The 26,024-nt window shown below is 51.7% G+C and overlaps 1 protein-coding gene and 1 long non-coding RNA gene across 2 annotated transcripts in view; one reads left to right on the top strand and one right to left on the bottom strand.

Annotated features, from left to right (window-relative positions):
* MFSD4A (major facilitator superfamily domain containing 4A) overlaps nucleotides 1-14,507 on the bottom strand; it is a 25,584-nt gene extending 11,077 nt beyond the window's left edge. The window contains exons 1-3 of the mRNA XM_005909659.3: nucleotides 14,177-14,507; nucleotides 4,220-4,418; nucleotides 3,303-3,554 (exon numbers count right to left, since the gene is read on the bottom strand). Coding sequence (XP_005909721.1) covers nucleotides 3,303-3,554; nucleotides 4,220-4,418; nucleotides 14,177-14,406 — 681 coding nt within the window. The 5' untranslated portion in view covers nucleotides 14,407-14,507. The remainder of the gene's footprint in view (nucleotides 1-3,302; nucleotides 3,555-4,219; nucleotides 4,419-14,176) is intronic.
* LOC138991219 (uncharacterized) lies at nucleotides 14,212-26,024 on the top strand. The gene is made up of 3 exons (XR_011467180.1): nucleotides 14,212-14,347; nucleotides 15,055-15,142; nucleotides 19,636-26,024. It is a non-coding gene; the product is annotated as an uncharacterized lncRNA (long non-coding RNA).

The raw sequence follows: 26,024 nt of genomic DNA, 5'->3' as shown, positions 1-26,024 counted from the left end.
CTGGCTGTGTGGCCAAGGTCTGCACGGTCCTGGGAGACGACGGCTCCTTCCACAGGGCGTCCCCTCAGAGCCAACCCCAGCTCAGATAGCGAAGTGCCTCGACCCCTGCAGGCTTGCTGTAATTGCTGCCAGACTTCAACCGCAGTCATTTCCCTGAGACAGGTGCTTCTCACACGCGAAGCTTGGACTCACATGGGGCCTCTGCTGGCACAGGACGTGCAAGAGATAAACTCCTTTCCAACATCCTTGTCCTGAGCAGGGCTGGAAATGGCCCCTCACACTCATTCACGCTGGTAGAGCATGTGATGCTTTAGAAAGGAGTTTGGCTTTTGTTCATCACAGTTCTGTAAAACGTGCTGGGGGAAATCATTAAACCTACTTTCCAGGTGGGGCACCTGAGGCTCAGAGTTATCACTTAGTCTAAACCTGCTGCAGTGGGAAGGTCTGAGAGCATTAGTGCGGGCCACACAGCTGACTTGAGGCAGAATTAGACTGGCACCTAGGCATCCTGATTCTGACCAGTGCTATCTCCATGTCAGGGGCTGTTCTGGGTGATATACCTCACAAAAGCATAGGGACTGCCCTCAAGGTAAACAGAGGCAGGGACTCCTTTAGATTGAGAAATACATGCTACGAGCAACACGCACGCAGAGCCCAGAGTCAGGCTGACTGATGTTTGTGTTAAGTCGCTTAGGTTTTACGAACTCCCCAGAGCAATGAGAAATGTCTCCTCTCCTGGAGTTGCCTCCACCGCCTCCCTCAGGTGCCTTGCCTGTGTCTAACCACCCTTGCTGCCAGGAAGTCCTTCGTCAAGTCTAACCTCTGCCCTTCCTGCTGTAACTGCATCCCGGCTCCTTTTGCTTCAGAAGAAGAAGCCCAGGGAGCTGTAGAAGTGTCCCAGGGACCAATAGGCTCCTCGGGGCTCACAGGCAAAGCTGGCGCAGACATCAGCTAGCTGCCAGCTTCTGCCTGGCACTGCGCTGGGCAAGCCTCTACCTTGCCTGGAGACAGGCTGGCTCACACAGGCATTTCCCCAAGTCACCTAAACACCACCTCTGTGCTGGCACCTCCCTGGGGGCACCTTGGAAGCCTCCTTCCACTTATTAATGTCAGTCAGGCACACCCCAGCAGCATTAGAGCAATAAACTGGGCCTGAATGGAGGAGATGGCCCTTGCCTCCGGAGTCCTGGGTCTGATGCGGGAGGTGAAGCCCTCTCTCCAGTCTGATGGGGGAAACAGGAAACCCACATGCAGAGCCCTGTGGCAGCAGAATGCCTGGGAGAAGGCCAAGGGGAAACAGCTGTAAAAGAGGTGTGCTCACTCAGGCTGGGCTTTCCAGAGAGGTGGGTGGTGGGAAGGACTTCACCAGGGTTGGCTGATGTTGCCAGCAGGAACACACTGGGTCTTTATTAGGAGCCCATTCAGGAAAGAGAGGCTCCACTTTAAAGGTCAGAGGATGCCAGGTGGGCTGGCCTGTGTGTTTGCATTTGCCCACATGCATGCTTAGCCCATTCTCTTCTGGGGTGGACTGTTTATCTTCAGACACAAACCAATGGAAAAACTCCGGAAATCCTGCAGCAAACAAAGTGCCTCCAGTCTGTACCTCGTGGAGCAAGAGAAAACAGACCTCAGGCTTAAGCTGGCTGGACGTTCCGGCCTCCTGGTCCCAGAGTCTCAGCCTTGACATTGTACTGACAGGGCACTCTGCCTTCCTAGGTCCCCCTTGGAGGACAAGGCCCAAAGCTGCATTGTTCCCCAAACAATGATGGGCATGGGAAGAAAACAGAAGGAGCAGAGGGAGAGGGGTGCACTTCTGAGGCCTTCCCGTGAGGACTCTGGTACAGGGAAAGTTACAAAAGAGAAGGGAAATGAGCAGTTGATTACAAGGCAGCTGGGAGGGGCTTGTGCCGGAAGTCAGGGTTCCAGCCTGGTCAAGTCTCTTACTGGCCCCTTTATCAGGCCCTGGAGCCAGTGACGGTCTGACTGTTTAGTGGGACTGGGTGTCCTCAAAGGCCTCTTTCAATGCTACCTGTATGGCGCCACTCTGAGGCCTGGCCTGCCTGCCTTGGGATGGGTGACAAGACTAGCAGACTCCAAATCAGGCTGATAAACTATGAGGCACCTCCATCCCACGGCCAGACGGACCACCCCCGCCCCAGCGCCTGCTCCACCTCCACCCCCCCGACCCCAGCGCCTGCTGCACCTCCAACCCCCCACCCCAGGGCCTGCTCCACCTCCACCCCATGGCCGGGTGGACCACCCCCGCCCCAGCGCCTGCTGCACCTCCACCCCCCAACCCCAGCGCCTGCTGCACCTGCACCCCACGGCCGGGCGGACCACCCCCACCCCAGCACCTGCTCCATTTTCCACCCCCCCGACCCCAGCGCCTGCTGCACCTCCAACCCCCCACCCCAGGGCCTGCTCCACCTCCGCCCCATGGCCGGGCGGACCACCCCCGCCCCAGCGCCTGCTGCACCTCCACCCCCCCCAACCCAGCGCCTGCTGCACCTCCAACCCCCCACCCCAGGGCCTGTTGCACCTCCACCCCATGGGGGCAGACCACCCCCACCCCAGAGCCTGCCCCTGCTGCTTCCAGCCATCGGCCCTAAGCTGGCCAGGAGCTGGTGGGGGTTCCCCATCCTCTCCCTCTGGCCCCAGCCTGGGCTGACCTAGGCTGCAGGGCCCCGGGGGGTTTCCAGCCAAGTGCGAGTCAGCCCTGACTTGGCAGAGGAGCATGCGAGCTGGGGTGCAGAGAGCCCCGGGATCCGCCCCGGGCACCATGCGGTGGTCTCCCTATTCTGTCCCCACCAGGGCAGCCACATCACGTGGGGCCCCTTGGAGGTCATTTTGTCCATCCTCCAGCCTCCACGGGGGCCCACCTCATAGCAGGAACAGGAGAAGCCCACTAGTGACTGAGGACCCCAGAGGGGAGCCTGGCGTGTTCTGCAGGGCTCTGTCCCAGGGTCCATTGCGCCTGCCCGTGGAGGAGGAGAGCTGGTTGCCTTAAGGGAGCTCTGAGGACTTGGAAGTTGACCCTGATGTGATGGTGCTAAACCTGCTCACTGTTTACCTCCTTGGAGAATTGCAATCCCAGGATGCCACAACCGAAGGGCCTTAGAGGTGACCTCCTGCACTCCTTGTGGTCAGGATTCATCTCTGGGGGTCAGCTCTCCCATCTTCCTGAAGGCATATCTCAGCCCCAGTCCATTTCTCAGAAACGGAAGAATCTGTACTGGGAGCTGGTATGGACTGGTAGGGAACTGTCAACTAGCCCTCACCCAACCCTGCCCAGGGGCACTCACATTGATCAGGGCCATAATCCAGAAGGCATAGGACACACGGGTCCCTGCCCCGTCCTGAGAGGGCAGCCCAGGCAGCGTCCGGTTGGACCGAGGCTGGGCCTCAGGGTGCTGGCGGCCCAGGACCCTGGAGGCATGGAACACAGAGGTGGCATTGGCTGTGCTATTGGCAGGCAAGCAGTTGGCCTCAGACAGGAAAGGGTCGGCGATGAGAGGGCTCAGCAGTGCACCAAAGCCCACAAAGAAATGGAGAACCTGCGGGGGAAGAGAATTGGGGGTGGTGAAGGCATGGCTCAGGCTTTGCATGACCCCCCGGCGTGTCCCATCTGGGGAGCCCCTGCCTGGGAGCAGCAGCGGGTGGGAGGCAGGAGGGGTGAGGAGTGAAGTTCCTGTCCCCACCTTCCTGCTTGAGATAACTTGGTGACAGTGACCAACCTCTCCCTCCCTCCCTTCTTTCCCAAAGCTTAACCCTCAGCTGGGGCTATCCGCATGCTAGAATCCACCAGGTAACACCCCAAAGGGAAGAAGGCTTGATAAAGGGAAGGGCTGGACTAGAGTCCTGGGCAACAGGGAGGAGAAGGATGTAAGAAGAAACACAGGAGGAGACGAGAGAACAGCAAGTCCTTCCATCACACTTCTTCCCAATTTACAAAGAGCCTTTTCTCATTAGCGCTTAGATTCCTGTGACTCTCTGAGCACAATGGTCATTACCCCGTTTTAGAGATGAAGACATCCAAGTCCAGAGATAACAGCCAGTATGGCCCAGCTGGAAGTGGTCACTCTGAACTTGACCCTGCTGCTCTTTCCAGGTCACTGTCCTGGCCGTGAGGAAGGGACACTCGGCCCGCGGAGAGGGCTGAGGAAGCTCCTTTGAGTCCCGCCCTGCCCCGCCCCAGCCCCAGGCCCGCCGGGGGGCTCACCTGGAGGAAGACGGCCGAGTCCTTCTGGTAGATCCTCACCAGCTGCATGTTGGCCACGGTGTCGATGCAGCCCATGGCCAGGCCGGCCAGTGCCATGACGGAGGCCAGCACCTCCACGTCCCGGCAGAAGGGGATGGTGGCGAACACCAGGGAGATGGCCAGGGAGGAGGTGAAGAGGGCCCACAGCGACTGGGCCAGGCTGCAGGGTGGGGGGTGAGGTCAGTGGACGGGGCTGCAGCCCTTCGCGTGAGGACCCCCCCAGCCCCATCTACTCGCTGGGTAGGTCCCCAGGGAAGCCGAGACATTCCTCTCATCCTCTGGTCCGAGGGTGAGGGGAGCTGTGGCGCTCTCTCGCTTATTAGCTATAGGTTGTGGGCAAGATGTCTGGGTCTCCTCCAGTGATAGTCCCTGCCGCGCAGGGTGGCCGTGAGAACCATGTGAGGGACGCTTCACAAAGCATAATTGCTATTATTGGACTTACAAAAGTGATCTTGCATCATTTACTTTAAACTGTTTGCTGATAAACAATTATGATGCGAAGATACCTCCATCCCTCTCAGGGAAGGTGTGGGGTGAATTGGTTCTGAGCATCTCCAGGGAGCTGTGCCACGTATGTGAGGCTGGAGGTGGGCCCGGGAGGGCAGCCAGACCCCCGCCACACACAGGTGTAGGGCACACCGGGCCCTCTGCAGGCGCCAGGCCCAAGCTGCCCAAACCAAGCCCTCAGCCTGGGTATCTGGGTAATCTGGTGACCCTTCTACGTGCCCAGCAAGTGTCCAGAAGCGAGGCCCTCAGCCTTCCCCACGGAACGGTGTCTGGGTGGAGAGCTTTCCCCAGAGGAGCCCAGAGCAGGCTGCTGAGTGAGTGAACACTGCATGGAAGCCTGAGGCTTTGTCGAGATCTTTCGGGTGCACCTGCCCAGCAACCAGACTCTCGAGAAAGGAAGGAAGCCTCGTGTTTTCTGGGGCCAGTCTGAAAGGCTAAGGTGGGGGCAGGGGGGTGAGGAGAGTGGGCAGAAGAAGGTTCTGGAAGGGAGGGCTTGTAGAGGAAGCACCTCAGATTATGAGAAGTTGGAGAGCCCTAGGCACTTCCATCTGGCTCTCCAGACCTGGAGGGTCAAGGGGGTTAGTGACAGTCAGTATTTACACGTCAAGACCTGCATTTCCAGCTCACTGACGACAAGCGAGAGGCCTCAAAAGACCCCTCAGACTGTCCTTTCCTAGGAGTTCTTGCCTGTGACCCTGTTGGCGCTGTTTTCATCTCGTTCCATCTTTGGTTAAATCCCTTATCAGAAGGGCTCTGCTGATAGCAGTGGGTCGTTATTTCTTCGTTTTCTTGTTTGCAGGCTAGTCTACCCATTGTGACCCCTGCCAACTCCCAGCTCAGAGCTGTGTGTGAGAAGACAGGGGAGACTGAGCCGCCAGAAGGGCAGCAAGAGGGGGTCATGCTGTGGGCAGGCCTGCTCGGGTCCCCACCCCAGCCAGCGTCCTGCTCCCCCCGCACCCCTGGCCTCCAGCACGGACGGCCGGCCTGCTCCCCGAGCTTCACGTGCTTCTGCTTCCTGCTTCCCGCTGGGTCGTCTCCTGGTACTGGCACAGAGAAGATGCCCACACCTCGCAGGCCAACAGGCCTCTCAGACAGCTCTCTCCCCTTCCTTTCCCTGCACAAGACTGACTGGGCAGCCTCCGGGGTGGCCTGACTTCAGGGGTAGCAGAGGGTCCCTGTCCCCTCCTCAAGGTCTCCCCTCTGAGCTACTCCACGGACCTGGCATTGCCACTTCCTCACTCACCACTTTCTGGTAAAGCACAGATGCCCCGAGTACAAAAAGGTAAAGTATTACCCTAAAGTATTACTCCTAAAGCTGTCTGGAAAAACACTATCATTCCTGTCTTGAAAAACCAGGATGAGAGTGGTTAAGCAGCCTGTAGTACAGTCCTGGGGGCACCTGACCTGGGGTCGGTGAGCTGAGAGGGGCGGGAGTGTGGGAAGGTATGGGGAAAGAAGGGAGAACTAACGTTAGGTGGGCATGAGAACAAGGACACTTGTTCACAGCGTCCAGGACATTGGGTGCACACGACAAGGCTGTGAGCTAGACCTTGCAACTGGGCCTCGTGTGACTCACAAGAAACCAAGGTCAGAGAGGGATCAGAGACGGTTAGGAGAGGGCTAGAAAGCAGTGGACAGATCCCTAACCGCCGCCCGGGGCTGCTGACTTGTTCCCTACGCCATGCTGCTTTCCCATGGAGGAGTGTGCACACACACTTGTGTGCGTAAAAAGGCAGGTGCTGGGCCACAGACCCCGCCGGGCTGAGAGGGGAGCATGAATGAGGCCAGGTTCTGCAGAGCCTTGCACATAGAAAGCGCAGCAAACGGCTATAGTCGCTAGAACCTAGTGGACTCTCTGCTGGCGTTCCGGGAGCTCCAACTGCTTCCCGATAATGCTGGCTCCATCACAAGTTTCCTAAGGAAACTGCTGCCTTCTGCTCTTTGTGGGACCCACGGCTGGACTGTCCCTGGACCCCATCCCTGAGGTGTTTGATCTGGGGTTGCTAAATATTGCCAGTGAGATGGGTATGCTTGAGGAAGGCCTGTCTTATCACCCCATGCAGCACGGCCTGGACAAAGGGATCAGAGACAGTTAGCGGGCTTATGGTATGGTGGTGACAGAGAGAAGGAGACAGAGGTGACGAGATAAAGAGTCTAGAGGGCCAGGTGGCCAGAAGGTGCGGAGTGAAACAGCAGGTGGCTCGGGAGACAGGGTTGGGGCTCAGAAGGGCTGGGGGCCACTGGGCAGCCCTGCCAGGCCTCTCCTCTCTCCAGTGGGCACCCTCTCACTTTGCTGTTCTAGAGAGGGACACTCAGTATCCAGAGGGGGCCCTTTTGTTCCCAGGCCCAGGGACAGACAGGAGAGAGGGATGGAAAGAGAACTCGAGGAAAGGAAAGGCTGGAGGCAGGCTGGCCTGGGAAGTCCCTTCTGCTAACCCCGGGCCAAGCCAGGCCAGCTCCTGCCAACCTCAGGCCGTGGTTTGGGCTTGCAGCCTGCCAGCTGGGTTCCTGGGGTACCCTGGGGTGGGGTGGGGTAGGGGCAGCCAGGGGGTGAAGACCAGTTCCCAGGAAATGGGGACAGCTGCAACTCAACGAACATTGGGTTTGCATCCCAGGCCGCTCACCCTCCCCAGCTGTTTCAGTGGGGCTGTGCCCGGTCATTCCAAAAATCACCCTGAACAAGTTTCTTTAGGATGGTAATGTTGCTGTCAGGAAAAAAGGAGTCCTAGAGACATCCTAGAGCCAGACTGAAATATACTAATTGGCCTGGTCACAATGATTTGGTCAAGGGTCGCTTCTAAGAAAGTGGGTAATTGAAAATTACAGAATAACAATGTCATTCCCTGGTGGCTCAGAGAGTAAAAGATCTGCCTGCAATGCACGATACCTGCGTTTGATCCCTCAAGAAGGGAGTGGCAACCCACTCCAGGATTCTTGCCTGAAGAATTCCATGGACAGCAGAGCCTGGTGGGCTACAATGCATGGGGTTGCAAAGAGTAAGACACGACTGAGCGACTAACACTTTGCACTTTTCTTCAAGGTCACTGCCGCTTTGGCAGCATGAATGTGTTTGTAATCAGAAGACTGGTCCTAGGCCCACCTTTGCCAGTTCCCAGGGGGTGGCTTGGGGCAAGGCATTTACACTTAGCCCTTCTGAGCCTCAGTTTCTCTGCTGTACGTCGAGGATGGTGAGCGCCTCCTTGCAAGGCTCCTGTGCGGAGGGAGTGAGATGTCCGCTTGTCCCCCTCTGCTTAGCTGTCCGCCTCCCTCGTTCAGCCATCTGCAGCTCACCTGCAGGTCCCGGGCTGCCCCAGGGGGACACACCAGCCCACTCGGCATTCAGGGTCAGAGGCTTGGAGCCAGCTCTTGCTTGATCCCCGGCCCTGCCCCTGGTTCCCGCTGGCAGGCCCTCGGGTGATCCTGCGAGGCTGGCCCGGAAACTGCCAGAGTGGCACCAAGGACCGAAGAGCCCTACCCTCATTTTACACATCGGGAGGCGGGCCCAGATGAGAGAGGTGTGAGACAGGCCCCGCGGGGACCCAGCTTCTGACCACAACCCGGGAGAAGGCCAGTGTGGTATCACTGCCTGTCCCTCCCTGGCCTGGGTTCTGAAGCCAGTGCAGGCCAGTGGAAAGAAGGGCCCCGGTCCCCCAAGACAGTCTGGGGAGCCCTTCCTCAGGAAGCCGGAGAAATGTCCAAGTTACTTATTAACGGCCCCACACAGGAGGTACAGACCGGGGCGGGAGCAGAGTCAGGCCCTCTCGGCGGGCAGTGCTGAGCTGCCGCCCCCCTTGGCCACGTGACCTTGAGCACGGCTGACTGCTCAGCCCGGGGCTTGGCCTTGCCCAGAGGGCACCTGTGACCCCCCGTGCACCTGCACTGGCCTTTCTGGTTCTGTGATAAGAGGCGGGGCTGCCTGGCTCCGAAACAGGGGAAGGGCTTGAATAGGCAGATGTCAGCCAGGGTCCCACCCCCGACTGCCTGGGTGTGGGGAAGAATGCGGCCACATTCCCTTCACAGTTCTACTGCAAGGGAGTCCCTCTGTCCACCTTGGACAAGCTCCTCCCCGAAGGGCAAGGGGCAGAAGGCAGACCCAGGAGGCGTCAGAGGCATCCAGACCTTCTCCACCCCCACAGGGGCAAGGGCAGGCTGCAGACTCTGCTCCAGCCTGGGAGAAAGGGCAGGGCTGACACCCAGAAGGAGGGGCAGGGGAAAGCCCTCCAGCAGGGTCACCCCCACACTCACACCCCTGCCTGTTTGACACCCTCTGCTAAGGCTGAGGGGACCCTGAAGGAGGAACAAGGGAGCCTGACTTGGGAGGGATCTCAGCCAAAGGCAGCTGCCCTGTTAGCCCCAGATCAGGGCAGCACCCTTGCGCGACGATGTCCCCTGGCCTGGAGGGTGCTGGGCCCACATGGAGTGCCCCCTGCACACCGGTTAAACTTGTAGCCCTGTCTGCCTGAAACACCTCTCCCCACATTCTTTGCTTGCACGGCTCTCTCCTGCAGTCAGGTGTCAGCTCAGAGAGGTCTTCCCCACAGAGCTAAAGTAACCCCAACTCTGTAACTCCACATCCTTACCTTGCTTTATTTCCTTCATCTCACCAAAATAGTCTTCCAGAATGTAAGCACCCTAGGAGCAGGGACCTGTGTCATATTCACCCTGAAAACAGGGTCTAGCTCAAGAGATATTTGTTAAATTACTGAATTAAAGGCTAGGATGGGTTTTGAGATTTTTTTTAATTAAAAAATATTGAGATAATTTACATGCCATAAACTATCTATTTCAAGCACACAATTAAGTGTTTTTTCAAAAATGTATTCAGAGTTATGAACTCATCACCATGATCTACGAGCATTTATATCACCCCCAGAAGAAACCCTTCACCCATTAGCAGTCACTCCCTGTTCTTCTCTGCACGAACCCTTAGCCCTAAGAAACTACTCATTTACCTTCTGTCTCTAGCTGCTGCTAAATCGCTTCAGTCGTGTCCGACTCTGTGCGACCCCATAGACGGCAGCCCACCAGGCTCCCCTGTCCCTGGGATTCTCCAGGCAAGACCACTGGAGTGGGTTGCCATTTCCTTCTCCAGTGCATGAAAGTGAAAAGTGAAAGTGAAGTCGCTCAGTCGTTCCCGACTCTTAGTGACCCCATGGACTGGAGCCTACCAGGCTCCTCCGTCCATGGGATTTTCCAGGCAAGAGTACTGGAGTGGGGTGCCATTTCCTTCTCCAATGCATGAAATTGAAGACGCTCAGTCGTGTCCGACTCCATGGACTGCAGCCTATGCTCCTCCGTCCATGGGATTTTCCAGGCAAGAGTACTGGAGTGGGTTGCCATTGCTGTCTCTAAAGATTTTCCCAACTCTGGACTTTCATGAAAATGGCACCATAAGAGTGGTCTCCTGTGACGGGCCTCTTTCACTTAGCATAACGTTGTCAAAGATCACCCACTTATAGGATGAGTCAGTTCTTCATGCCTTTTTATGACTGAATCATATTCCATTGTGTGGACAGACCACATTTTGTTTGCCCATCCATCTGCAGATAAACATTTGGCTGTTATGAATAGCCACTATGATCCTATAGGATGCTGCTATGAACATTCATGTACAAGTTTTTGTGTGGACATGTTTTCAGTTCTTTGAAGAATATACCTAGGAGTGAAACTGTTGGGCCAGATGCTATCTCCCGTGGAGACAGATTTTTCAAGCTCAGGTCTGCTGCATGCTGGAAGGTGGACAAGCTGCTGGCGGGAGAGGAGGAGGCTTTCTAGATGGGAGACCAACCCGGGCCTGGCTCAGAGAAGGGGACTGGCTTTCGCACTGTGTTCCCAGGACCGCGGGGAGCCAGCATCCTGGGGAAGTAGGTCAGAGAGTGGCCTGGGGAAATGGCCACGGAGACCGGGTTCCATGCAGTGGGCAGGGAGAGTCAGAGGTGGGTCTTGGGAAGGTGGGACTTGTAAGAAATTGAGGGAAAAAAAGAAAGGTAGAGAAAAAGATAGTTAATAGAGCAAAGAGAAGACAAACTCAAGCCTTCAATTAAGAGCACACACGCAGAGGAGACACCCAGGCAAGGCTGGGGAAAGTTTGGGGAAGCTCTGAAAGTCATTTATCTGCCCTGATATCTTTGAGATCAAGGGGTCTCCCAAACTGCCCAGGGTTGTAAGACAGGTCCCCGTGAAACCAGGAACAAAACCCCAACCTTTTGTCTAAATACCCACCCCTTCTTCCTGTCTGACAAAGCACATATCTACACACCCTGCCAGCTAGGTGGCTTTGGGTTTTTTTCTGAAAAGTTTCCTGCTCTTGATAAGATTTCTCTAAGGAAGGTTGTGTCCAGCTTCTTCTAGCCCTAAACACACCCTTCTCCCCTCTCGGCCTACATGTAGTGCTTGCTTCGAGCTCTCCAACTGTGTCAGAAAAGAGGGAGAGCTGGTCCCCCCAAGAAGAGGGTGCCTGCCCTCCTCTGCACCCATGCTGATGTTGAGGCTCTCCACACCCAGTCCCTCCAGAGCACGTTCTCGTGGAGGCAACCAGAGAGCCAATTCAGCCCTGCTCCTCAGTGCAGGCCAAGGACTGGGCAGGACCCGAGCAGGAGCTGCTCTGACTCTCCCCTCCCTGGCGTGTGCCATCCCACACTTTCCTCACTCCCTCGCAACAGCTGGCCCTCCCGTCCCAGTTTGTTAAACCAACTCCCCCACTGCAGAACTAGCAGCACACTGGCAGTAATCACTTAAGCGGAAAAGCACTAGCAGCCGTATTAGCATTTTAGCTCTGGTGAGGCCCCAAGGAGTCGAGGCTGAGAGGCCAATTTCAGGCTGGCAGAGGTTCTGTTTGCTTTGAGGGATGGAGGATTGTGATGAGCTGTCCAGCTCTTCTAGGTAGGTGATGACTCCTGTCTGCGCACAGGCCACTCCTGTGACCTCCCTCTACTTCCACTGACGTCTACTTTGCTCTTAACCAAGGGACAGGATTAGGACATGTTGTCTTGCAGTGGGAGGACTGAGGTTCACAATTTAAACCTGAATCACAGATGGGACATACTCCCCCTGCCCTACCCGACCCCCACCCCTCACTCCCAGCAGGAGGTCCCAGAAGGCCACAGTTTCCTCCCTGGGAGTGTCCGCTTAAGAATACTCGGCCCATGAGTATGGACTGTATGCCTCTGCCTGGAGAGTATACGGTATAACTTGTACCCTGCAGAGCTGAAGCTGACTACTATGAGTCAGCTTGTTTTTTTATGAAAAAGCAAGAGGCATTTCCAAACTATATGGTTCTAGACACAAATGTGTGGGTTCATATCCTGGCCAGCTTAATAGCTCTGTGACCTGGGGCATGTTTCTTAACCTCCCTCTGATTTGGCCTCCTTCCGCACAAAATGAAGATAATAGACCTTATCTACTGGATTGTCGTGAAGGTTAAATGAGTTGATACAAGAACGTTACTAAGAAAGAAGTTACAGGCTTGTGTGCTCAGCCATGCCTGACTCTTTGACAGCCTGTCAGGCTCCTCTGTCCAAGGAATATTCCTGGCAAAATACTGGACTGGATTGCCATTTCCTTCTCCAGGTGATCTTCCCAACCCAGGGATCGAACCTGTGTCTCATGCATTAGCAGGTGGATTCTTTACCACCACGCCACCTCAGAAGCCCAAGTAAGAACAGTGCTTGGCATGGCCTAAATGCTCAAAAAAACAAATTATTATTGCTACCATGATTATCCTCCTTTTCCCTGAGCCAGTTTCCTGTGCCAAGACCCTTCCCACTGCCTGTTTAGAGCCCCTTGTTGAGTAAGGAGCCCTGAGGGAGGTCCTGAGCAGGTAAGGAAGAGCCGGCCCAATTGGGTGTGTATCTTTGCTGTTCTCGCAAATCCTGGCATGCCAACCTGCCGTTCAGAATTATCCTCATTCCCCTTCCTGTTCTTTGCCCTACACAGGTTTCTAAAAAGTTCCAGGTAAGGGAGCTTTTGTAAGTCAAAATACTTAAAAACAAAAACAGAAAAATACCCTGAATGATTTCTAATGAAACCTGTAGGCAGAATCAGAAAGAATCTTGAGCTTTTTCTTAAGATTTTCTGAGTTCTCCACACATCCACTCTTGTACAAAACCCACAGAAACACTAGTGTCCACAAGGATACTTGCTTCTTAAGAGGAGACTTCTTTGGTTTACAAGAGGATTTTGGCCATGGGGATAATCACTCATGAATTGATGATGTTTGGTCAGCTGGGTGGCATAAAGTGGGATCTCCATGCATGGACACTGTGTTCCTCCCCATCAGCTCTAGGGGACCCACCTCACAGACACTTGTAGCAGTGAGCTGAAGAGCAGAGCTTCGGCCCAGAATCCCACCCCCACATCCCCCCAGAGGCTTCCACTGTGGCTTGGTTCCCAGGCTTCTGCTTGTCTGAGGCCATGCAGTCCAGGAAACCACCCAGCCAGAGGCCACGACTAGGGACGCCTCCAGCAGCCTCTGGCTCGCAAGTCATCCAGCCCCTGCTTGGGTCTCCTCTCCCCGGTGCCCCAGGAGAGTGGATCCTGCCGCCTTTCCAAAGGGCTGCATGGAGGTGGCCCTGTCAAATTCAAGCCTGGAGAATGAGGCTCTGCAATAGTAGGCAAAGGGGAGCCTCTGGGGGCCATGCCAGACAGAGCTCAGAGCCCTGCCCTGGGGCAGACAGCGGGCAGGAGTAACATGGGGTGGGAGAAGCGGAGGGGGACCCCAGGCCAGAGATGGAGGGTCACCTCACTAAGCTACGGGTGGGTCACCCTGCACCTCCCCTTCGGTGAACTCAGAGCTAAGGTCCTGCTTGTCTCAGAGCCAGAAGGGTGCTGCCTGCAGAGGCCAATGCAGGAACCCTGGCGCCCCCAGGAGCAGGACCACACAGGACCCACCAGCCCCGTGGTCACCGGGGAAGGGACACCCTTTGTTGGCTGCTGTGGAGCTCAGGATCTGAGCGGAGCCCGCCCCAGGGCACTCTGTCCAGCTGCAGCCAGCCCTGGCACTGGGCACAGCCCCTGAGGTCCAGTCCCTCTCCTGCCACCTCACTTCCAATTCCGCCCCCGGCGGCAGGGGCTACGGACAGACCTCAAACGGATTGTGCCAGAGGCGACCCCGCGGCCTTTGGGAGCTCGCTGCCACTCTCCCTAGGGGGTTGGGGTGGGATAAGCAGGATGAGGGCTGGGTCTGTGAGTAAGGGCAAATAAATAATCCAGAAGTCACCTTCAGTCTCCGGAGAGTTTTGGGGAGAGAGCTGGGGAGAGGGGGTAGGGAGGCAGCCCTCCGGCTAAGGTAGGGCACCGCTGGCGGGGCGGGGAGGGGTGATCGCGGCCTTCCGGAGGCAGGGATGACCCCCGGCGCGAGCCTCGCAGAAGGCAGAACGAGGGCGACGGGAAGGGCCGGGGGCTGGCACTCACGTCCTCTTGAAGACGCCCCCGAGGGCGCTGCCCAGCAGGAGGCAGAACTGCTGCGAGAAGAAGACCCAGGAGATCTCGGGCAGCGAGCTGCGCGTCTGGCAGCGCAGGTCCAGCAGCGTGGGCCCCAGGAAGGCGATGCACAGGCCGAAGCTGAAGAAGACGCTCCAGTAGGTGAGCGTGGGCTGCAGGTTGCGGCGGAGCAGCCCCGACACCCGGACGTCGCAGCCCATGGCCCCGGCCGGCGGGCTCGCGGCTGCTGGTGCGGGCGCGCGCGGTGCCCGAGTGCCGCTTCGCCCGCCAGCCCGCCAGCCGGCGGGAGGGCCAGCCGGCCGGGGAGCCCAGGGCCGGGGGAGGGGCGGGGGCGGGCGGGGAGGGGCCGCCCGGCGAGGGGCCCCGCCCTCGGGCCCAGGGAGCGCCGCGTCCGGGCCCGCGCGGTGCCAGTCGCGGGTCTCGCCGCCTCCCCACACCCAGGTTCCCACCCTCCCCCGGCTGCGGGAGACCCTCCGGGAGCCACTTGTCACCCCCCCACCCCGTCCCCCATCCAGCTCCGTGTCTTTCCAGTCTCCTTATCCGGCCCCGCAGGGTCGGAGGGCCCTGGACGCCCATTGGCGAACTGGGCAAACTGAGAGCCTGAGACGCCCAGTAAGGACACCCGGAGGCTGGCGAGCGGGGTCTTCCGGCGCTTCTCTGAGGCTGGAGCTGCCAGCCCTCCGCAGACAGCGTTCTGGCCTGTGCTTTCATAGTGAAGGGACCCCGATCCCTCCCCACTAAACTAGGGGCTTCACTGATGGACTTCGGGCGTCCGACAGCGCCCGGTCTCCCCCTGGAATAGAAGGCAAAATCGCCTGCATACGTTTTTTTTTTTTTTTTTTTTCTAGGCAGAGTATTCCTGGCTTTCACCAGAAAGGTAATCGCTCTAAGCTCAGCAGAAGGGCCTGAGACACATCTCCTTGGTGCCCTGTCCAGGTAGGATGGAGGAACACATCTCTCTCCTTTCCTCCTTATTGAGAAGGGGGCGAGAGGAGGGTGGGAAGAGCAGGGTAGTGACTTGGAGGCATTCTAAAATCGTCCTCGAGGGAAAGAAAAAAAGAGTTTTGGGGGAAATTGCTTTTTTTTTTTCTTCACTGGAAGAAGAGCTGGCTGGGGGGTGGAGTGGGAGGGTGTTAAACTCCAGACTGGGAGTCCTTCCAGGAGCCTGCAGTTGACACAGGCTGTTACTCCCCCCCAGTGGCCGTGTGGCTGTTGGGTCCTGTGTGGTCCTGCTCATGAGGGAGCCAGGCACCTGTCCTGCACTGACCTCTGGGGCAGAGCAGAAAGGCCCCTCAGGTCACCTTGACCCAGGCGCTCTAGCGGTGGCAGGAGCCATGACGTCATGGCCGCTCGCCGGGCACAGGGCACCAAGGCTGAAAGGGCCGAGGCGGTCAGGGAGCGGGTGTCCCCACGCTGCTTCGACGTGTGGTGGAGGCAGCCAGCTTCCCTTGCACGTGCCTGTCCGCTCTCACTGGGCACCCTAGCGTCTGCTCCGTCCTCCCAGGGTGGGGAGCCCCAGGGTCCCTCTGGCTTGGTTGTCTATAGTTGATGGCAGTGATTATGTTGGGCCTGCACAGTACTTGCAATTAAGTAAAATGTTATCCTCTGGGGAGGGGGGAGAAAAATAATTGAGTCCTCTCTGCCACTCTCAAAGAATTCCAGAAGCTCAGAGTTGGAAGGAGCTATCTCCAGTTGAGTCCCCTGTCCCCACCCCATCAGTGCTGATAAATGCTCATCAGTACAGTGCTTGACTGGTGCCTCTTAGTGACAGGGACCTCACTTATCATTTCCGGGGGTCTGCTTCCAGTTAGAGTCAGCTCTGGTTGTAGGAAAGGTTTTATGCTGAACTGAAATGCTTCTCCCTGTGGCTCCCCACTGCCACCCACAGGACAAGTCTAAGTGCTTTGTGCATGCTAGTCCTTCACACACATAATGACCTCACCCCCACACTTGGCTTCTGCAGCCCAGATGTTTGAAATTCTTTCATAATTCTCTTAGACGGTACTTCCCAGTTATATCATCCTACTGGTTCAGCTCTTGACACTGACTCTGATACAGTGAGGAAGTCCACAGTGTCTGGAATGCTAGAAGCTTTCTATAACTTGATCTGGGGGGTGGTTACACAGTTGTGAACATATAAATATTATACCCCACCTTGAATGCAGCACCCAGTCACCTTACAGTCAAATCTTTCTGCCTTCCTTCTTTCCTTCCTTCCTTTCTTCCTTCCTTAGGTGTGAGGCCCTTGAGCAGAGACAAAGAGGTAAGGAAACAAATAATAATGTACATTCTATAATAGGAGTGCTTTGAGAGCCTAGGGGAGAGGGAAGACAGTTCTGCCTGGGAAGGCTTCATGGAGCAGGTGATTACTAAACTGGATCTGGAAGGGCACATGTGAAAAAGTTTTGCTTATGTGCTCTTTCTTCTCTTTCTCTGTCTCATCTGTTTTCCAGCACCATCACATTGTCTACCTCCTCCAGGAAGCTTTCTCAGAAAAATATCTATCTAGCTCCCAAGTCCCAGCAAGCCCCCTCCACTCCTTTTGCCCTACAGTCTTTGTCATGTCAGCTGTTACATTTCACCAAGTGCTAGCTTCCTGTTCCTGCCACCCTGCCTCTCCTGCGGCCAATTAAACAGTGAGTTCTTAAGGACTACAACTATATTTGCCTCTAACTCCCCACCTTTGCCTTCTTTGGGATCGAAGTGAAAACTGACTTTTCCAGTTCTGTGGCCACTGCCGAGTTTTCCAAATTTGCTGGCATATTGAGTGCAGCACTTTAACAGTATCATCTTTTAGGATTTGAAAGAGCTCATCTGGAAGTCCATCACCTCCACTAGCTTTTTTTGCCGTGATGCTTCCTAAGGCCCACTTGACTTCACACTCTAAGATGTATAATCATAAGGGGTTTGATTTAGGTCATACCTGAATGGCCTAGTGGTTTTCCCTACTTTCTTCAATTTAAGTCTGAATTTGGTAATAAGGAGTTCATGATCTGAGCCACAGTCAGCTCCTGGTCTTGTTTCTGCTGACTGTATAGAGCTTCTCCATCTTTGGCTGCAAAGAATATAATCAGTCCAATTTCAGTGTTGGCCATCTGGTGATGTCCATGTGTAGAGTCTTCTCTTGTGTTGTTGGAGAGGGTGTTTGCTATGACCAGTGCGTTCTCTTGGCAAAAGTCCGTTAGCTTTTTCCCTGCTTCATTTTGTACTCCAAGGCCAAACTTGCCTGTTACTCCAGGTATTTTTTGACTTCCTACTTTTGCATTCCATTCCTCTATGATGAAAAGGACATCTTTTTTTGGTGTTAGTTCTAGAAGGTCTCGGAGAAGGCAATGGCACCCCACTCCAGTACTCTTGCCTGGAAAATCCCATGGACAGAGGGGCCTGGTAGGCTGCAGTCCGTGGGGTCACTGAGGGTCGGACACGACTGAGCAACTTCACTTTCACTTTTCACTTTCATGCATTGGAGAAGGAAATGGCAACCCACTCCAGTGTTCTTGCCTGGAGAATCCCAGGGACAGGGGAGCCTGGTGGGCTGCCATCTATGGGGTCGCACAGAGTCGGGCACGACTGAAGTGACTTAGCAGCAGCAGCAGCAGCTAGAAGGTCTTGTAGGTCTTCAGAGAACTGTTCAACTTCAGCTTCTTCAGCATTAGTGGTTGGGGCATAGACTTGGATTACTGTGATATTGAATGGTTTGTCTTGGAAACAAATGGAGATCATTGTCATTTTTGAGATTGCACCCAAGTACTGCATTTCAGACTCTTTTGTTGACTATGAGGGCTACTCCATTTCTTCTAAAGGATTCTTGCCCACAGTCGTAGATATATGGTCATCGGAATTAAATTCGCCCATTCCAGTCCATTTTAGTTCACTGATTCCTAAAATATCGTTGTTCACTCTTGCCATTTCCTGTTTGACCACTTCCAATTTATCTTGATTCATGGACCTAACATTCCAGGTTCCTATTCAATATTGTTCTTTACAGCATTGGACTTTACTTTCACCACCAGACACATCCACGACTGGGTGTTGTTTCCTTTTTGGCCCAGCCTCTTCATTCCTTCTGGAGCTATTGGGGAGTTCATCTTTCAATGTCATATCTTTCTGCCTTTTCATACTATCCATGGGGTTCTCAAGGCAAGAAAGCTGAAGTGGTTTGCCATTCCCTTCTCCAGTGAACCATATTTTGTCAGAACTCTCCACCATGACCCATCTGTCTTGGGTGGCCCTACACGGCATAGATCATAGTTTCACTGAGTTAGGCGAGGCTGTGGTCCATGTGATCAGATTGGTTAGTTTCCTGTGATTGTGATTTTCATTCTGTCTGCCCTCTGATGGATGAAGATAAGAGGCTTGTGGATCCTTCCTGATGGGAGGGACTGGCTGCAGGGAAAACTGGGTCTTGCTCTGGTGGGCAAGGACATGCTCAGTAAATCTTTAATCCAATTTTCTGCTGATGGGTGGGGCTGTGTTCCCTCCCTGTAGTTTGATCTGAGGCCAAACTTTGGTGGAGGTAATGGCAATAATGGTGACCTCCTTCCAGAGGACGGAGCCTCCCAGGACTGCTGTAGTCAGTGCTCTGACCCCACGGAAGGCCACAGTCAACCCACATCTCCATCAGAGACTCTGGACACTCACGGGTAAGGCTGGCTCAGTCTCTTATGGGGTCACTGATCTCCAGAGATCAAATTTCCAACATCTGTTGGACCATAGAAAAGCAAGAGAATTCCAGAAAAACATCTACTTCTGCCTTGTTGATTACACTAAAGTCTTTGACTATGTGGATCACAACAAACTGTGGAAAATTCTTAAAGAGATAGGAATACCAAACCACCTTACCTGCTTCCTGCAAAACCTGTATGTAGGTCAAGAAGCAACAGTTAGAACCAGACATGGAACAACGGACTGGTTCAAAATTGGGAAAGGAGTACATCAAGGCTGTGTATTGTTACCCTGCTTCAGTTCAGTTCAGTTCAGTCACTCAGTCGTGTCCGACTCTATGACTCCATGGACTGCAGCACGCCAGGCTTCCCAGTACATCACCAACTCTCAGAGCTTGCTCAAACCATCTCATCCTCTGTCATCCCCTTCTCCTCCCACCTTAAGTCTTTCCCAGCATCAGGATCTTTTCAAATGAGTCAGTTCTTCAAATCAGGTGACCAAAGTTTTGGAATTTCAGCTTCAGCATCAGTCCTTCCAAAGAATATTCAGGAATGATTTCCTTTAGGATTGACTGACTGGATCTCCTTGCAGTCCCAGGGACTCTCAAGAGTCTTCTCTAATGCCACAGTTCAAAAGCATCAATTCTTTGGCATTCAGCTTTCTTTATGGTTCAACTCTCACATCCATATATGACTACTGGAAAAACCATAGCTTTGACTAGACAGACCTTTGTTAGTCACCCTGCTTATTTTACTTATATGCAGAGTACATCATGTGAAATGCCAAGCTGCATGAAGCACAAGCTGGAATCAAGATTGCTGGGAGAAATATCAGTAACCTCAGATATGCAGATGACACCACTCTTATGGCAGAAAGTGAAGCAGAACTAAAGAGCCTCTTGATGAAAATGAAAGAGGAGAGTGAAAAAGCTGGCTTAAAACTCAACATTCAGAAAGCTAAGATCATAGCATCCAGTCCCATCACTTCATGGCAAATAGATGGGGAAACAATGGAAACAATGTCAGGCTTTTTTTTCTTGGGTTCCAAAATCGCTGCAGATGGGCAGCCATGAGATTAAAAGACTCTTGCTCCTTGGAAGAAAAGCTATGATCAACCTAGACAACATTTTAAAAAGCAGAGACATTACTTTGCCAAAAAAGTTCTGTCTAGTCAAAGCTTTGGCTTTTCCAGTAGTCATGTATGGATGTGAGAGTTGGTCCTTGAAGAAGGCTGAGTGCTGAAGAATTGATGCTTTTGAACTGTGGTGTTGGAGAAGACTCTTGGACTGCAAGGAGATCAAACTAGTCAGTCCTAAAGAAAATCAAGAAGACTCTTGAGAGTCCCTTGGACTGTAAGGAGATCAAACCAGTCAATCCTAAAGGAAATCAACCCTGAATATTCATTGGAAGGACTGATGCTGAAGCTGAAGTTCCAATACTTTGGCCACCTGATGCGAAGCGCTGGCTCATTAGAAAAGATCCTGATGCTGGGAAAGATTGAAGGCAGGAGGAGAAGAGGGCAACAGAGGATGAGATGGTTGCGTGGCATCACTGACACAATGGACATGAGTTTGAGCAAGCTCTGGGAGATGGTGAAGGACAGTGAAGCCTGGCATGCTGCATCCAGTCCATGGGGTCGCAGAGTAGGACATGACTGAGTGAGTGAACAACAGCACCCTTGCCTTATGCCTCACAGAACACCTTGCAGCTAACAAGCCCTGGATACGTAGCTGTGAACTGAATTATTTACATAACACCTTTTGATTATTTTTTTATTTTCATTTACATATCTTTTCTCCTAGTAATACCGAGTTTCCCAAGGGCAGAGTCTGTCTTTTGTGCTGTGTATTCAAATGTCTTGCCCTATCTAGTTACCCTGTGGCCATTCTTAAATTTGAAAGAAAACCTTGGGTAGTCCCAGAGCCATTCTCTGATTTACCTCCTTGTAAACTGGAAAGAAATTACCCCTGTTTCTCACAAGCTTTGGAAAGCAGTTTGAGACCTCAAAATATGAAAAAAGTGACCTGGCAAAAAGAGTGAAGAGTTCTCAGATTCTTGCTTGCAATCTGCTCTTTTGCTTCAAGTGTCACCCTCTCCAGGAAGCTTTCTCTGACTTTCCTAGGGTCCCTCCTTGGGGCTCCCAACGGAAACCATTGATAATGACCTGTTTACTGCTGCTGTTCAAGGCAAGGGTCATGGGGCTTGTTCTTCACTGGGTATGAGGATTGACTCCTGGTGAGAAGTGTTTGCACTGCACTTACATCCTGCCTGCACTTCGAAGTTTACGAGCAATAAACCAGTGGCTTGTCCTGGACTATGGATAGGTGATCTAAATCCTGAGAATACTCAAAGTGAAAGCAAATAAGATAGTGTAACAGTGTGAAGTGAGAGCCAGATGCCCTCACCATGATTCTTCCACACGCATCACAGCTCCCCAGATGCCTTAGTGTGCAAACCTACAGTGTACATTTTGTTGTTGTTACTGTTTCTATTAGCATTGAAAACCTTAAGTATTACAAAATGGACAAAGAGAAAAGGTCTGATTATAGCAATCTAGAGGGGGAATTCCTGGGACTTAGGCCTATTTCATGCTTGGCAGAATCCTCTATGTGACCACAGAGACCCCCAGTCCCCAGGGCCCTGTGTTCTCTGCTTCCCAGACTCTCATAAAGCTAGGTAGGAGCAACAGAGTTAAGTCTCTGTTCAAGATCATTAAGCATATCCTGCGGTTCCTCTGGCTTTTCCAGGGCATGAGACTGGCCCTCCCCCACTTCTAGATTTTGGCTACTTGTCCACATCCTCACCTGGTTGGCCAGACTGTGGAAAGTGGGTTGGCAGGCTCTGTCTGGGATTGGCATAGGGCGGTTGGCAAATAGCTTGGTACCGAGGACTGCCCCTGGATGACCCAGCCACCCTACCACGCACATAGCAAAGAGCCTTCTTTACCAAGTATCCAGGTGAACTGAGTTTTCATCTTCGTGGACGGTGAAGAAGGTGGTGGCTGCAAGGTGCCAGGAGGGATAGGAGGGACAGGAACAGGCGAAATGGCCCAGAAGCATCTTAAAAATTAGACCAGTGGCCACACATATCCTGGAGAGAATGTTGCATGCTGCTGCTGCTGCTAAGTTGCTCCAGTCGTGTCCAACCCTGTCCGACCCCATAGACAGCAGCCCACCAGGCTCCCCCGTCCCTGGGATTCTCCAGGCAAGAACACTGGAGTGGGTTGCCATTTCCTTCTCCAATGCATGAAAGTGAACAGTGAAAATGAAGTTGCTCAGTCCTGTCCGACTCTTTGAGACCCCATGGACTGCAGTCTACCAGGCTCCTCTGTCCATGGGATTTTCCAGGCAAGAGTACTGGAGTGGGGTGCCATTGCCTTCTCCAGAGAATGTTGCATAGAACCTGACATTTAGTTGGAGTTAAAAGTGTTAGTTGAAGCTAATCTGACTTTGAAAGTTGAAAGGACTCTCTGAAATTATCTAGTGCAACCTCCCACTCAGAAACAGAATTTTATTTACAGCATCCTTGAAGGTGGCCACAGCTTCAATGTGCTCAGGCTTGATGTCAGAAGAATCTAGTCTAAGCTATAAGACCTGTGAAAAGTGAGCCTCTGTTCTCTTCCTCTCTAAAATGGGAGGAATAATTCTTCCCTTACTGAGAGAAAATGTAGACATTGTATAACACAGGAGCTAGTACACCAAGTTCTCATTAAATGATGATTATTATTATTTTCAACACCAATTCAAACTGCTCTCCTAGTCTTGTACGCTAAAACAGTGGCTAATGAGACCAAGTCTGCCTAAAATTGAGTCCCCATTCTGAGTCCTCTCTGTCTAAAAGTATTCCCCATCTTATCCCTTCTGACCTCAATCCTGTACTAAGCACTAATCACCCAGAGTTAGAGGACTAAAATTGCTGTTGACAATAACATTGTTAATGTACAGACTCAGATGGTTTCTCCAGACAGGATGAGCTAGCAGAGCCCTGGGTCATGGGCCACCAGACCAGAGACTCATAAACCTTAGGCATCCTGACCCCTAAAACTATGAACTATGATTAAGAAATGTCATATGATGATGATTAATCTTTAACTTCCCCTTTAACAACCCCTAACTTAGAGACTTCCCTGGTGGCCCAGTGGTTAAGACTCCATGTTCCCATTGGAGGGGCCTGAGTTTGATCCTTGGTCAGGATCCCACACGCCACAACCAAAGATCCTGTATGCCACAAAGAATGTCGAAGACCCCACGTGCTGCAAATAAGACCTGTGCAGCCAAATAAATAAATAAATATACTTTTTAAAAATTAAAAAAAAAAAAAAACCTCTTAACTCAAAAGACCCCGTGGGGGTGGATCTGAGGCTTATCTCCCACTCCCTTGTTTGATGCCCTGCAGTAAACCCTGACTTTGCTGCAAATGTCTGCTTTCAGGGGTTGGCTTTCTAAATGGCGGGCTCGTGAGCCCTCTGGCTAGGTTGTAATTTGGCCACCATAAAGGGACCTCCCAGGTTCCTCTGAAGTTAGTGCCTGTGGTCTGCAGCCCTCTGCCAGTGTGGAGCTTCCCTTAGCAGATCCAGCAGCTGAGGCTCTTTTGGCCAAGAAATCCAATCAGGGAAGTTCCTTTTGGACCAAGCGTCAGCAACCCTAGGCAGTAGTCCAGGCTTGCAATGAAGGAATGGGTTTTAGATTGGAAGACCTCTATGGTAAAGAACTAGCACAATGGTATGGGCTGAAAACTTTTATGTTTGTAAGTTGATGCCCTCCTAGGTCCATTGCTGGATATGGAAGGATGCATTGGGTTTGATAAAAGTGTGAGCCTGAAACTTCTCTGGTGGCACAGTGGATAAAGAATCCTCCTGCCAGTGCAGGGAACATGGGTTCAATCCCTGTTCTGGGAGGATTCTACATCCTGGGAGTAACAAAGCCTGTGTACCACAACTGTGGAGTGGGCACTCTTGAGCCCACGTGCTGCAACTACTGAAGCCCATACGCCCAGAGCCTGTGCTCCGCCACCAGAGGAGCCGCCTCAGAGAGAAGCCTGCACGCCGTAACGAAGAATAGCCCCCCGCCCCCGCCACAGCAAAGAAAGCCCATGCACAACACGAAGACCCCGTGCAGCCAAAATAAAAACAAATACTTTTTTTTTTAAAAATTATGAGCCTAAGGTTTCTTTTGGAATTGGTTTGGCTTTAAACTTTGGGAATTGGGTTGACTTTTGTCTTATGTGTGGGTCTATTTGGCGGACTGGGAAACAGAAGTTCATTTTCTAAACATAGCCTTTTAGGATACTGCAAAATTAGACCACCTTTATGTATTGTTCCCCAAAACTGGGTTGCTGACTTAATAAAACATCTTTTCAGTGTTCCAACTCAGGGAACAAGCACTTCTAGGGGGAACTTGCTTTTTTCTACCTATGCCTTCTCTACATGTAAATGTTCTACCAGGGCTCTCAAGAAATTTTATCTTACTCTTATCTAGACCATCTCCAACTCCTGAGACTGAGAGGGGAAAGGGGAAAAGAGACCCTTTTAAACTTAACTTATTCCAACTGTTATTTATAAACAGATGAGTTTTGTATTATACCTGATTCTTGACTAAGTTTTAAAATGAAGCTATGAGATCTCTGGTTGTGTCTGTCTATAAGTCTGTGTGTGCATCACAAATGTATGTCTTTACATTTTGATAGTATTATCAAAGTTAATTTGTAAGTAAACTATTTCATTGGCTTAAAGGAAATTAAATTCTCAGAAATACAAAAGAAACTAACCTGAATTAATTAAAGTTCACATGATTTGTGAAATATTCAGTATTAAATTGATACCTGATATTATAAAGTTAGTTTAAGCTTGTTGGCTTAACTAATATGGATGTGTCTTTATTTTTTTATATTTATTTTATTTATTTAGCTGAGGTGGGTCCTAGTTCTTACATGTGGGATCTAGTTCCCTGACCAGGAATTGAGCCAGGCTTCCTGCACTGGGAGCGTGGACTCTTAGCCACCGGGCCAACACGGAAGTCCCTGATGTCTTCAGAATCATCAACATTAAATATCATACTTTTCTTGTACCTAGGTTTACTGAAAGTCAAATAAGGTCATATTTCTTCCTTTCTGCTTTCTCTTTATTTAATTAAGGTATTGTTGATTTACAATATAATGTAAGTTTCAGATGTACAATGTAGCACTGTGCAATATTAAAGTTATATTCCATTTATAGTTATTATAAAATATTTGCTTTCCCTGTGCAGTACAATATATCCTTATAGCTTATTTGTTTTGTGGCTGGACCTCTTAATCCCCTGCCTGTATATTGCCCCTCCTCCCATCCCTCTCCCCACTGGTAACCGCTAGTGTGTTGTCTATATTTGTGAGGGATCTTATTGTTTCTGTTACAAAAATTGGTCATTAAGAAAAATAATATGATATAATGAAGTTTTATAAGCAAATTAAATGTAAATGAAATGAGAGTTTTTAGGTAAACTCTTTAGAAATGATTATTTTAGGAATGTCTACTTAAAAGCGGTGTCTCCGGATTTTTAGTGAGTTGAAATTTTAGAGTTTTGCTAAATGAAGTTAACTGATGGGAGTTTATTAAATATCTGGGTCATTCCCAAATAAAATAAGATACTGGAATATTAATAACTGAATGTAGCCTTCCTTTTACAGAAAAGCTAAAGATAGGACTATTAATAAATATTTTGGTGTCATACTGAGATATTTTCTAAAAGAAGGCATGTGTTTTTTGTATTTATAAGTTTGCAGTCTACACAGTGATCACATGAAAGGCAAAAGGTTTATATGACCTGAAGAGAAAGTCAGGTCTACTGAGTTCTCCTCAGTACCGGTAGAATACTAACATAAAAGACAAAAACTGCTTACTTTTAAGTTTTTGCTAGAAACTAGGTTTTTAAAGGTTAAGGATTAGAAATAATATCTCTAATTAAAACTACTAAAAAGTAATAAGGAAAATATTTTTGTATGCAAGAAAAAAGAAGGTATAAGGAATGGAAATGTTTTTTGTTAAGAGAAAAGAAAGTGATTTTGTCCTAAAGCTGATCATTTCTAAATGCAAAAGAAAATAAGGGACAAATTAATATGAATATAGAAAGTATACAAGGTTTATAAGAAAAAAAAAAGAATCATTGGAAGGGAATTCT

The sequence above is a fragment of the Bos mutus genome, chromosome 16 (genome assembly GCF_027580195.1).
Source record: "Bos mutus isolate GX-2022 chromosome 16, NWIPB_WYAK_1.1, whole genome shotgun sequence".
Lineage (NCBI taxonomy): Eukaryota > Metazoa > Chordata > Mammalia > Artiodactyla > Bovidae > Bos > Bos mutus.
Note: the sequence above shows the minus strand (reverse complement) of the source record. Positions and strands in the feature narration are given on the sequence as shown.